General features: G+C 47.6%; 1 protein-coding gene across 1 annotated transcript in view; it reads left to right on the top strand.

Moving 5' to 3' along the window:
- Dnmt1 (DNA methyltransferase 1) overlaps positions 1–13,857 on the top strand; it is a 54,011-nt gene that overhangs the window by 19,351 nt on the left and 20,803 nt on the right. The window contains 10 exon segments of the mRNA XM_051155975.1: positions 388–419; positions 779–857; positions 2,676–2,713; positions 5,685–5,772; positions 7,859–7,899; positions 9,087–9,168; positions 12,985–13,022; positions 13,310–13,355; positions 13,449–13,529; positions 13,606–13,715. Coding sequence (XP_051011932.1) covers positions 388–419; positions 779–857; positions 2,676–2,713; positions 5,685–5,772; positions 7,859–7,899; positions 9,087–9,168; positions 12,985–13,022; positions 13,310–13,355; positions 13,449–13,529; positions 13,606–13,715 — 635 coding nt within the window.

Here is a 13,857-nt window from a genome sequence, read left to right as displayed (position 1 = left end):
TGTGTGGGTATATATGCACAAGTATGCAGGTGTCCAGGGAAGCCAGAAATCTCTGCTCCCTGGAACTAGAGTTAGAGGGAGTTATGAGGCACCTGACATGGGTACTGGGAACCGAATTCCTGTCTTGGAAGGGCAAAATACGCTCTCAGTGACTGAGCCATCTCTCCACACACTTTACCCCCCCTCTCTTTTGAGACAGGATGTCACTGTGATCCAAGCTGCCCTGAAACACTAGCTCAGGGTGGCCGTGAACTTATGGTTATCCTCCTGCCTCAGTTGCAGATGGGCTAGCACGCCTGACTCTCCTCACCCTGTGTAACTTGTGTTTCTTGTTGTTCTCCCTTTCAAACCAACACTGTCTTATTCTCTCTTCCTCCCTCTGCCCAGGATAAGAGACGCAGAGTTATGGACACAAAGTGGTAAGAATCCTTCTAACCTCCTCTTTGATTTGTCTCAGTTACAGAAATTACTTTCTGAAAAGTTGAAACAGTTCCGTAATTTTTTTGGCGACTATAAACCTGTTCAGGATGCTGAATTTGGGGCCAAATTATTAATCTTTCAATTTATATAGAATTCTTCCTCATCACAAAATGAGTTCAGGTCTCCTGCTGTGATGAGGCCTGGGTTGAAAGTTTTCCCTCAATTCAGTATCCGATGGTAAGAGCTCTTGCCCTGACTGTCACAGCCCCGGGGTGGCGATTGCTCTTGGTACAGGAAGGTGGGCTCACGAAGCTGCTTCTGGGGTCCTGCTTATGTAATACTCTACTTTGTCTGACAGTGGTTCTGGAGTTCCTGTAGTGAAACTGGAAAGAGTGACACCAGGGACCCTGTTGAGTCTGGAAGAGCGAGGTGAACAGGTAAAGCACTTCACTGCCTCTTGTCTTGAGCACTTCTCTCTGGTTCTGAGAACGAGGGTGGAGTGAGAAGATCAGGGCACGGAGGGGTGGGAACTGCTGACTGAGGAAGCCTCGCCTAAGGTCTTCATGCAGGTCTCTCTTTTGAGCATGGGAGGTGTTGGAGGTCCATTAGCACCACCCAGACACAAAGTTGCCTTCCTGGGCTGGGTCCTAACTCGGTGCAGACTACGCGCAGCATGCTTGAGGCTCTGGGTTCCATCCCCAGCATCCTAAACAAGAGAACCTATCTGGCTTTCTCCCCTTGGCTGAGACGAGATCAGTTCTTCCCAGTTCAAGCCAGCAGAAGGTTCTGAGCTGTACTGCACAGATACTTTGTTTAGTGGTTAGGCACCGATAAGGTTTATTATTTTATTTTTTACAAGCCTAGCTTAGTTGGTGGATACTTGCTTGGCTGCATTTAGCCTTCGGTTTCATCATCTCTAGGAACAACAAAAATTTCTAGGCACTCTTACACTCCTAGTATTTGGGAAGTAGAGGTCATCCTTTGCTACGTAGCAAGTTTAAGACCAGCCTGGGCTACATGAGACTATCTCAAAAAGAAAAAAAAAAGCAAACTAAAAATTGGTTATTACATTTATTGTGTCTGTTAGGGTCCACACATGTGGATATCAAAAAACACTTAGGGATTGGTTCTCTTTCATCATGGCGGGCCCCCAGATATCAGACTCAGGCCTTCCATCTAGACAGCAGTGCCTTCAGCTCCTGAGCATCTGTGTCACTGGCCCTGGGAATTCCAAGTCAGGTCATTGGACGTCTACGCAGGCCTTTTCACTTGCTGAGATGTTTCCCTGGCCCTTCAGATTTCTTTCCTTTTGTGTGTGTGTGTGTGCTGCAGCCTCTCCGTGGAGTTTGCTTTAGTTCTTCCTTCCCTGCCCCCGGAGTTTGTCTCATAAAAATGCCTCTGCTGTCTGTTGAGTCCACCAAAAGACAGTTGTATTTTATTTATTTATTTATTTATTTTTAAAGATTTATTATGTATACAGTATGCATCAGATCACATTATAGATGGTTGTGAGCTACCATATGGTTGCTGGGAATTGAACTCAGGACCTCTGGAAGAGTAGTCAGTGCTCTTAACCGCTGAGCCATCTCTCCAGCCCTATTTTATTTTGGTTTTTAAGATAGGATTTGTTTGTGTAAAATAAAAGAACTTGGCTATCCTGGATCTCCATCTGTAAACCAGACTGGCCTTGAACTCAAAGAGGTCCACCTGCCTCTGCCTCCCAAGTGCTGGGACTAAAGGCGTGCATCACCACCACTATCACTAGACTTTTTAACTTTTTTTTTTTCCAAGACAGGGTTTCTCTGTGTAGCCTTGGCTGTCCTGGACTAACTTTGTAGACCAGGCTGGCCTCAAACTCACAGTGATCTGCCTGCCTCTGCCTCCCAAGTGCTGGGATTAAAGGTGTGCACCACCATGCCTAGCTCAGAGTTAGAATTTAATAAAGATAGTTGAATGTGGGCTTTTGTGAGAGAGTAGAGAGAATGACAACACCCTATAGCCTGCCTGTGGCTCCCTCAGAATCAGAGTAAAGCAAGTCCAACTGGGGTTTGGGTTCCAAGAGGAGCCGTCCAAAGCAGTTGCCTTGCTGAGTGTTCACCTTACCAACCTAGTGCAGGATCATTCCATAGCAGGAATCCAGGACAAATTGGACAATCGGGGTTTTTCTTGGTGGTACCAGGGTCTCATTATGTCTATGTAGCTGACCACACAGCCTTTAAAAAAAAAAAAAAATTAACTCTTATTTCCTCTCTTAGGAAGGTGGCCTGAGACGTCGGCGTCAAACCAGAGAACTGTAAGTGCAGCTGTGATGCTTCCATCCTGTGACAGTGCTCAGTTGTGCTCTCACAGTTGTGAATACAGGGCTGGTACTGAGCACTGCTATATTTTGTAGTCTGTGGGAAGTTCTACCGAGAAAAGCCAGACCAAGCCAGGCTGGAGAGATGACTCAGTTAAGAACACTAGCTAGTACTCTTCTAGAAGATCCTAGGTTGTGTTCCTGGTACCCACATGGGCCTCTGCACATGTGGCAGAGATACATGCTGGCAAAACACCATATGCATAAAATATTATTAATTGCTGAAAATGGACCAAGGGCTCTCTGGGTTAAGGTGCTTGCCACACAAGTCTGACAACTTGAGCTCACCCTCTGGGACCCACGCTGCGGAAGGTTGTCTTCTGCCTTCTGTATGTGTCTAGACTTATGCATCATACAGATAACTAAGTCAGTGTTGGGCATGGTGGGACATATCTGTAGTGTGTCATCTTGGTAGGTTGGGGCCTAAGGTAGGAAGGTTGCCGCAAGCAGGGCGTGGTGGCACACGCCTTTAATCCCAGCTCTTGGGAGGCAGAGGTAGGCGGATCGCTGTGAGTTCGAGGCCATCCTGGTCTACAAAGTGAATCCAGGACAGCTAGGGCTACACAGAGAAACCCTGTGTTGAAAAACAAAGCAAAACAAAAAGAAAGGTTGCTGCACGTTCTAGGCTAGCCTGAGCTACAGGGCGAGCTACTGTCTCAGAAGACAAAAAAAACACACAAGTAAGCAATAAGGGGGTTGTGGTGCACACCTTTAATCCTAGCTCTCAGGAGACAGACAGGTGGATATCTGTAAGTTCTGAGTCAGCCAAGTTTTAGGCCTCAACAACAAAAAGGAAGTCCAACTACTCCAGCAAAGGCTGACATCATAGTAGCCTGACTCCGACCTTGCCCCAGGGGTCATGTGGCCATCAATCATGTGGCTGAGTGGTTGTAAAAGTTCGCTTGTAGGGCTGGAGAGATGGCCCAGCTGTTAAAGCTAGGCCCACAACCAAAAATAAGTTAGTTTGTACTTCAGATGTGCTGCCTGACAGTCCCAAAGCACAGTCGCCATTGAGCTTGTCCGTGGCTGATCCTGGCGGACTGTGGCCTAACCTAATTGTCCTGTGACTCAGTCCACTTGAGCACATTCTTGTGGCAGTGGAAGGACTCAAGCAAATAGTGCTGGCCTTTTAATTTAATTATCTTTTTTATTCATTTATTTATTTGAGACAGGATTTCTTTTCCTCTGGTTTTTCTTATTTATTTCTTTAAAGATTTATTTCTTTATTAAATACACAGTGTTTTGCCTGCATGTACACCAGAAGAGGGCACCATATCTCAATACAGATGGTTGTGAGCCACCATGTGGTTGCTGGGAGTTGAATTCAGGACCTTTGGAAGAGCAGTTGGTGTCCTTAACCTCAGAGCGCTGCCCCCCCCTTTTGTTTCTTTTTTTCTTTTTTGGTTTTTCAAGACAGGGTTTCTTGGCTGTCCTGGACTCGATTTGTAGACCAGGCTGGCTTCGAACTCACAGTGATCCACCTGCTTCTGCCTCCCGAGGGCAAGACTGGGTTTCTCTATGTAGCCCTGGCTGTCTTGGAACTTGTAGACCAGGCTGGCCTTAAACTTATAGAGAGCCTACTGCCTCTGCTCCAAAGTGCTGAGACAAAGCGGTGTACCACCACTACCCAGCTTGTTTGGGTGTTTTTAATAGATAGGCTGTCCTGTGTATTCCAGGCTGGTCCTAGACCTGATCTTTCTGCCTCAGCATCTGGAATACAGGGATTATAGGCCTGAGCTACTACATCCAAAGAGGGAGAAATCTTTTTCTTTTCTTTTTTTTATTACATATACAGTGCTCTGCCTACATGTACACCTACATGACAGAAGAGGGTATTAAATCACATTATAGATGGTTGCTAGCCACCATGTGGTTGCTGGAATTGAACTCAGGACCTCTGGAAGAGCAGTCAGTGCTCTTAATCTCTGAGCCATCTCTCCAGCCCTTCCTTTTTTGACATGTGTCTGGCTACATGGGTATATGTAGTAGGCAGAGGCTGACACAAATGTCTTCCTTATTTGTGTGCATCTGTTTGCTCTCATAAAATCAGGTCATTGTAGGACTAGTCTTAAAGAACCAGTGTGTTCTGGGGCTTCTTGCTGGGCATGTCCAGCCAGTGTTTGCCTTGGTGCTGGGAAGTCTGAACTCTGCTCCTTAACCTGAGCTATTCGCCCAGCCTCAGAGACAGTGATTTTTGGGTTTTTTGTTTGTTTGTTTTAAAGCTTCTGTTAACACCACTTTGGTGATGTGAATATTGAAGGCACAAGTCAAGAAGACATATCCAAATATCTGACTCACAGACAGGTGGGCAGGGCCAGGGCTGCTACTGCAGAAGAGTAAGGACAGGTGGGCTCTTGTGAGGCCAGCCTCTGTGCTTGCTGATGCTGACCTCACTCCGCTCATTTCATCTCATCCGTGTTCACAGGGCAGGTGCAGGCGGTCCTGACACCTCTAAGAGCTGAGAGGTGTGGCTCATAGACCAGGGTGTGCACAAATGTGTTTATCTCAGTGTGCATGCTATATCTTGCCTGCAGAAGTAAGAGGCCAGCTCTAGGGTTCAGTTCACTCTTCCATGGTGGACTGTGGGGATTAAACTCCATTCATCAGGATTATGTGGCAAAGTCCTTTATCGTTCAGGCATTTGGTGGGTCCCAATTGAATACTTGTCATCAGTTTGTGATGCACTAGGTTTGAGCCCTGATTCTGCAAACATACATGATATAACATATAAAGGATAAACAGGTGCAGCAGGATAGGAAAGTGGCCGGTTCTTGACCTCTGCGAGGAGCCTGGTTAAACCTTCCTTTTGATTGCTTGCATGGTGCCCGGAACCTTGGTGACCAGTGTTCATGTGTGAGATTGTCTTGGTTTTTTTGTTTTTGTTTTTGTTTTTTTCTTTACGTGGCAGAACATCAAGGCAGATATCGAGGGAGGAATCAGACGGAGAAGCAAGTCCAGGAACTCACAAGGACACCGACTATGACACAGAAGAAAAGGCAGAGTCCTTATCTATCTTACATGGGCCTTGTCTGTGTGGCAGAGATGGTGCTGGGCAGGGCTCTGGGTGCAAAATCTACCCCACTCTCTACTCAGGCAGGTTTGCCTGGTCTCTCTTGGGTGTTGATTGTCACTGCATGTCTGAGCCTGTCAGTTCAAGCAATCCTGCTCCCTTAAGTCCTAAGTTCAGTTCTTGACCCTCCCTCTTTCTCCCCTCTACTTGCTCAACTGAGCACCCTCACAACCTAAAACAAGCCAGGCAATATGGTACACACCTTAATCTAGTACCAGTAGGGTGGAGGCAGGAGCAAGAAACTCATCTCTTTAGCTAAAGATGAGGAGCAAGGCCAGCCTGGGCTATAAAAAACGGTCTGGAAACAACCAGAATCCCCCCTGTAGAGCTAAAGCATACGGTTGGAGGATGGTGCAAGGTTTCTCTCAGTAAGTTATGCTGAGGTTGTGGTGTGAACAGCCCAGTGTTTGCCTGGGTCCTCCATAAGTCCCCTTTAGCACATGAGTGTTGGCTGGTATCCTGTAAATGCTGTTCGCGTTACTGTTGGAGTATTGTTTAGGGAATAGGACAAGGACAGTCCGTGTAGGCTGAGGGACAGTTTTCTGAGCCTCTCAATTTGCAGTTGGTTGACTCTCAGGCAATGGAAGAATGACTGCTGTAGGTGCCATGCCTCTGATAGGGCACAGTGCTCAGACTGTGGATTCCTGCTTTATGAGTCTCTAGGGCAGTCAGTGAGGCCACACACTTATGTCTCTAGTCTCCACCTTAGGAGATGCCTGGGAAATGTTTTTCTCGACCTAGTTTCCTGCCCAGTGAGATTTAGAGAGTGGGGCTGAGCCCAGGCCAGCAGGCTTGTGAGCATTCTCACTGCTGGCCTGCCAGGAACAGGCAACAGGTGAACCTCTGGTAGTGGTTCCAGGGTGCAGTGATGTTTCTATGCCTCCCATTTTCTTTGTCCAGATGCCAATGGGTCAGTGCCAGCGCTTGCCTCAAGGCAGGGAGCTTTTGTTTGTCCACCGTTTTATCTTCATGTCTGTGTGGGTGCATGTGTATACCAAGAGGACAGCTTGTATGTAGGAATTGGTTCTTGTCCACCATATGGGTCCTTGTGCTTGTCAGGCTTGTTTGCAAGTGCTGAGCTGTCTTGTTGGCTAGCTCTTGGTTTGGTTTGGGTTCTCCCTATGGGACCAGGATGGCCTCAAGCTTGTGTATTGCCTTGCCCTGAGTACCTTGTGGAGGGATGGGAGGGTTGAGGTGAACACTCAAGTTGTTGATGTGCATAGACCCACTTGTACCAGATGGGCTTATTATTCAAGCACAGAAAAAGCTAAACTGTGTCTAGTGTGTACCCTGTTTTGCTCTTTGTTGGGTTTGAAACAGTCTTACTATGTATTAAAGGGTCACCTTGAACTCCTGGTTCCCTCGCCCCTCTCTCTAGCCCTCGTGCTGGGATCAGGTGCCAGTGTCACCACTCGCAGGACATCATCAGGGCTTGGTAGGCACTGTGCCCTCTTGGAGTCCCAGTCCCTGTTTTTGTTCTGTTTGTTTGGTTGGTTTTTTGAGACAGGGTTTCTCCGTGTAGCCTTGGCTGCCCCGGACTCACTTTGTAGACCAGGCTGGCCTCTTGTTTTGTTTTTTGAGACAGGGTTTTAACTATGTAGTCCTAGCTGGCCTGGAACTCACTGTTTGACCAGGCTGGCTTCAAACTCAAAGCTCCACCTGCCTCTGCCTCCCAGGTGATGAGATTAAAGGTGGGTGTCACCATGCTCAGCTGTGGGTTTGTTTTTAAGGTTAAGTTCTCATGTTGACTTGGACATGGCCTGCTTCAGCCTCAAGTGCTAGGTTACAGCATGGCCACCTGACTGGCCTAGAAAGTTCTTCAGTGCCTGCTGATTTGTGGGAGAAGTGGGAGTACAGTCTTGAACCCTCTGGTGTCCCCATTTTGGCGCAGGGGAGAATCTGTTTTGTGGTGTTCAGAACCAAGATGCTGTAACTGTGCTGTTCTGCTTGCATTCAGCCCCTTGGCCTCTCAGTAATGTTGTTTTCTTATTTCATCCTTTGTCTGCTGTCAGGATAAAAGAAGGCCTGGCTCCAGAAGTCAGCTCAGAGATCTGTAAGTGTCAAAAGTGCTTGTGCCTTGCTGTCCTGTTAACCCCTAAAGTTTCGGCCAGGGAGAGCGGAACAGGTGGGCGGGGGTTGTCCAGGCCACCCCGGGCCTGTCTGCTCTCTGCATTCTTGCTCAGTTGTGTGTGACTCAGGTCTGTCACCTAGCTCAGGAACCTGAGGGGGTCCCCTGGGCCAACTGCAGACCTTTTTTCAGAAGGGGTCCTGCCTCAAAGTCTTCATGGTGGTTTGGTTTGAGGGGCTGGGGAAGTGTTGAACTGTGTCTCATGGAGCCCATGCTGACCTTGAGCTCCTGATCCAGTTCCTCTATCTTCCTGGGACCAAGGTTACAGGTGTGCATCACCATGAACTTCTTAAAAGTTTGTGCATGGGTGTTATGTCTGTGCACTATGTATATGCACCTGGAGTTACAGATGCTGAGAATAGAACCCTGGTCCTCGGAAGGGCAGTCAGTGCTTTTAACCATTCTCCAGACCCATGGATTTAAAAACAAAACAAAAACAAAGTCTATGTTTGAGTTGGTCATGTGCTTGAGGTGCCCTCAGAGGCCCAAAGATGTTGGATTTCTTGGGGCTAGAGACACAGGCTAGATGATCTGCCATGGCTGCTGGGAACTGAACTTGGGTCCTCTGGAAAAGCAGCAAGCACTCAACTGCTGAGCTATTTCTTCTGCCTCTTGTATTGATCCACCCTCACCCCCCTCACCTCACCATACCACGCCCCCATCAGCACTGAGACTCTAATGCTACCAAGCACTTTACTGCCAAGCTATGTCCCTGACTGAGTTTTTGAGGCAAAGCCTCATTGTGTTGCCCAGGCTAACCTGGGACTCATGATCCTGCCTTAGCCTTCTGAGGGTTAGAATTGCTAGTACGTGCACGTGTGTGTGTGTGTGTGTGTGTGTGTGTGTGTGTGTGTGTGTGTGTGTGTCTCCAAGAGGTGGACACAGGGTCTGTCAGTAAACCTGAAGCTCGCAGATGGGGTTATACCAGCTGGTCAGTGAGTCCTAGGAATCCTCCTGTCTCTACCTCTCCAGCCCTGAGATTACAGGCTTCTGCCTGCTATGCCATCTTTATGTGGCTGCTGGAAGGCTCCATAGGCCCTGGACTGTTGCAACTGCTGGTGTTCATTGGTTTTTCAGAGCTAATGTTTGGCGTGTTTCTTGTTTACACACAGAGCTGCCAAACGGAGACCCACTGAAGCAGAATCGGAGCCAACAACTCCAGAGATTCCTGAGGACAGAGATGAAGATGAAAGGGTAAGAGATTGGCTCTTCTGTCCCTCACCTTCAAGAAAAATATGTTCTTGTGTGTGTATGGGCGTTTTGCCTGCATGTGTGCCCGTATACCACATTTGTGCACTGCCCACAAAAGCCAGAAGAGGGTGTCAGATCACCTGGAACTGCCTGTGGGTGCTAGGACTTGACCCTGGGTCCTCTGAAAGATCAGCCAGTGTTCTTACTGAGCCAAATCTTCAGCTTTATTATTTTATTTTATTTTATTACAGGGTTTTGTGTACCCCAGGCTAACTTCAAACCCTAGAAGTTGGTTGCTGCATGCATACCATAGCACATGCACACCCAAGACAGAAAAATGTTGTTTTAAAAATAGAGCACATCTAGTCTGCTTCTCCAATCCTAGTCTTTGTGGGTTTGTTTGTATTGAAACAAGGTCTCTTTTTTTTCTTTCTTTCTTTCTTTCTTTTTTTAAAATGTATTGATTATACAGTGTTTTGCCTGCATGTATACCTGCACACTAGAAGAGGGCATTAAATCACATTATAGATGGTTGGTTTTGAGCCACCATGTGGTTGCTGCAGATTGAACTCAGGACCTTTGGAAGATCAGCCAGTGCTCTTAACCTTTGAGCCATCTCTCCAGCCCCAAAGCAAGGTCTCCTTACAAGCATAGCCTGGCATCTCCAGTGTTTGACATGGGTGTGTGTGCCGTGTCAGCTAGCTTCCTGTCTGCTGTTGTTTTTTTTTTTTTTAATAGCATGAGCTGTAAAGATCTAGACTACAGCTGGGCCCAGTGGTGCACTCCTGGAATCCCAGCACTTGGGAGGCAGGTGGATCTCTGAGTTCTAGGACAACCAGGGCTACACACAGACCAGCCCTATCTCAAAAAAACAAAAACAATCGGGAGGCAGAGGCAGGCAGATTGATGTGAGTTTGAGGCCAGCCTGGTCTACAGAGGAGTCCAGGAAAGCCAGGGCTACACAGAGAAACCCTGTCTCAAAACAAAACAAACAACAACAACAACAAAGATCTAGACTACATGCAATTATGTGCTACTTAATGACCTGAATGCGGTTCAAGAAGTTAGTCATTGGGTGATTTTTTTTTTTTTCCCCTAACCATGGCATACAGTTACAGATGATGTACAAGTTATGCTCAGCCGGGCTGTAATTTGTGGAATGCGTCCTGTGGCCTTTCAGCTTCCTGACTGTCTCTTCTCTGGCCTACTTCTGCTGTTGGCTGCTCTCTAGGAGTTCTGGAGGCCGCCAGCCATTGGTCCCCATGACAAGGCTTCAGCCCAGCCTTTGGCACCATGAGCCTCATCATGTGTACTGTCTATCCTTTCAGCCTTTCATATTTTGTCTTTTTTAAGTGTAAGAATGAGAGTCAAGGTTCTGTGCCTGCTAGGCAAGTGCTCGGCTACTGAGCCTCACACTGTTAATTTTATATATATATATATATATATATATTTTTTTTTTTTTTTTTTTTTTTTTTTTTTTTTAAAGATTTATTATGTATACAACATTGTGTCTGCAGTACACCTGCAGCCCAGAAGAGGGCACCAGATCTCACTATAGATGGTTGTGAGCCACTGTGTGGTTGCTGAGAATTGAACTCAGGACCTTGGGAAGAGTAGTCAGTACTTTTTTTTCTTTTCTTTTGCAGCCAGTGCTCGTAACTTCTGAGCCATCTCTCCAGCCCCCACACCCTTAGTTCTTAGGTTTTGTTGTTTTTGTTTTGTTTTTTGAGACAGGGTTTCTCTGTGTATCCTTGACTGTCCTAGACTAGCTTTGTAGACCACGCTGGCTTAGAATTCAGAGATCCTCCTGCTTCTGCCTCCCATGTACTGGGATTAAAGGTGTGCACCACCATGCCTGGCTATAGCTCTAACCCAATGTATTTATTCTTCATTTTTGGTTTTTTGAAACAAGGTCTTACTCTGTGGTCCAGGTTTACCTCAATCCCCCGTTTTATTGTACTGACTGTTGCAATATAGACATGGGCCACCATACCTGCCTCTTTTAGTGTTACCTAAAACCGACCAGGAGCTGCAGGGTGCAAGAAGCTCATTCTGTCCTTTGCCTGTTTGTGGGAATTTATCTGAAACTGTTGTTTCTGTGTGTAGCCTGTCGTGGCAGCTTGAGCCATATTCTCGCTGCTCGAGGGGGCAAGAAACCTCCATGGGGAGTTGCTAGTGAGGCCGCTCTGGTGGCACTCTAGCCTGCGCAAGGCTCCGTAGTGTAGCAGGAACAAAAAATGAGGTGAAAAGTTGAGAGGGAGCCAGATGTGGTGGAGATATGTCTGTGCTCAAAGCAGCACCCAGGGCACAGAGGTAAAATTGTTGGAAGTTTGTAGTCATAGTGAGCTCCAGGACAGCCAGCCAGTGGTACCATAGCTACGACCCTTGGTCCACTGTGCTTCCAGATGATCCACAAGAATCATGGTACCACCTCCCACGTTCCTCAAAACAGCCAACAGCTCGCCATCTGCAAGAGACAGGGCTGGCCAGGTCCAGAACCTGGGAAACCACAGTAGGACTGCATATGTGAAACACATAAGCTACATAACAGCACTTGGTCAACAGTAGATTACAGATCTGACGGTGGTCCTGTAATGGTCACTTAGTGCTGCCATCTGTAAGTCCACTGATACTCACAATACTTTTGTTTCTTGTATGGTTCCTAAACTGTAGAAACAGCACAGAAGAAGCAGGGCATGGTGGCTCATACCCATAATTCCAGCACCAGGAGGATGAGGCAGAAGGATCTAGAATTCAGTGTCAGCCTGGACTACATAGCCAGACAACTTTGTGGAAAAAAAGATTAATTGAAGACTGACTTGACAGTTTCATGCAAGGGCAAATTGAAGGTTGCATACCAACTAACTTGCCCGCCTTTCTAACCAAGGGGCGTGCGTAAGAAGTCAAACAGTAGCACAGCTGCCAGACAGAGTACTGCTATGTCTAACTGCTTCTGTGAAAACCATAACCCAGGGTGTTCATGCCTCTGGAGCTAGGATGCTTAGGGTGGGAGGGAAGTGAAGCCAAGAACCCCACAGATAGGGCATTGTAAGGGGAAGGGTCACCAGAGTTCGTTCCAGTGCCTTTACTTACTGTTTAAATTTGCCATTCTGAATCGGTCTCGAGAAACAAAACATAGCAAAGCCTTGTTGAGCCTCACTTACCTCCCTAAGGGCCTTGGCTCCTAATGTGTCCATGTTGGGGTTGGGGATGGACTCATTTATTCTTTGTTTTTTGAGACAGGGTTTCTCTGTGTACCCTTGTCTGTTTTGGAACTTGCTTTGCTGATGAGGATCTCAACAGCCTCAAACTCAGAGATCTGCCTACTTCTGCCTCCCTAGTGCTGGGATTAATAAAGGCTTGCACCATCACCACCTGGGCTTTTTTCTTTCTTTTTTTTTTTTGGTTTTCGAGACAGGGTTTCTCTGTGTAGCCTTGGCCATCCTGGACTCACTTTGTAGACCAGGCTGGCCTCGAACTCACAGCGATCCGCCTGCCTCTGCCTCCCGAGTGCTGGGATTAAAGGCGTGCGCCACCACGCCCGGCTTACACCTGGGCTTTTTTCAAACCCTTCAAACATTGTCTTGACAAGTGTCCCAGGCTGACCTCCAACATGCGGTCCTCCTGCCTTAGGCTTCTGAGTACTGGGCTCCGGGCAGACTTTTCGTGGGGTCAGGACACTGGCATGAATTGGCCTCATTACCTCACCGTAACCACCTTTCTCCCTGAATTCTGTGACAATCAACATATAGAAAGTTCTTAACCCTAAAGTGCGTCTAAGCCAAAGAGATGACTTTTTTTCTCGCTCTCTCTGTTTAGGAGGAGAAGAGGAGGAAAAAAAAGACACCTAAAGAATCGTAAGCATTTTTACCTTTTCCATATAGAGCAGGTGATGGTGTTAGATCTTTCCAGAAAGAGGGGTGAGAGACGGCTGTTAGTGAACTGCCATGCCAACTAGCCTTAGCTTTTTGTGGGTTTGGAGACTAAGGTACTGTGCTTCTTCTGCTGGGCACAGTGGTAGAGGGCCCCTGAGACCCTCTGCCAGTCACTGTGGTTAACTGGCACCAACATGCACAGAGTGGCAGGGCTGATGGTAGTGATGTCACATTGATGAAATCGCCAACAACCTTGTGCTTCCTTCCAGAGTGCAGAAAAAAGCCGCTCGAAAAAAACCAACGATGATCCCAAAGGTAAGGGTCCCTCCAGGAACTTGGCCGGCAATAGCACAGCAGTTCCCAGATGTTGGAGAGCTGCCCTGAGGCCACACCTGTTCTTTGCCACAGATCAACCCACCACGGTGCCCCCAGTGCGGCCAGTACCTAGATGACCCTGATCTGAAGTACCAGCAGCACCCTCAGGATGCTGTGAGTCCCTCGCTCCATTTCCCTTCTATCCCCTGCCTCCTGGTACGCCCGTGCCTCATGGTCCCCTGTCCTTCAGGTGGATGAACCCCAGATGTTAACCAGCGAGAGACTGTCCATCTTTGAGTCCAACGAGTCTGGCTTTGAGAGCTATGAGGATTTTCCCATGCACAGGCTGACCTGCTTCAGGTAACCACATGCTTGGCTGCCTGTGGTCGTGTCCTGCTGGTAGGCACCCATATCCAGGGTATCTAAGTATAGTCCTTGGTCTTAACCACGGGCTCCTCAGGCTGTTTTCCCTTTGACAGTAACCAAGAAGCTGATTAAAGCT

The sequence above is a fragment of the Acomys russatus genome, chromosome 14, assembly GCF_903995435.1.
Source record: "Acomys russatus chromosome 14, mAcoRus1.1, whole genome shotgun sequence".
Taxonomy (NCBI): Eukaryota; Metazoa; Chordata; class Mammalia; order Rodentia; family Muridae; genus Acomys; species Acomys russatus.
Note: the sequence above shows the minus strand (reverse complement) of the source record. Positions and strands in the feature narration are given on the sequence as shown.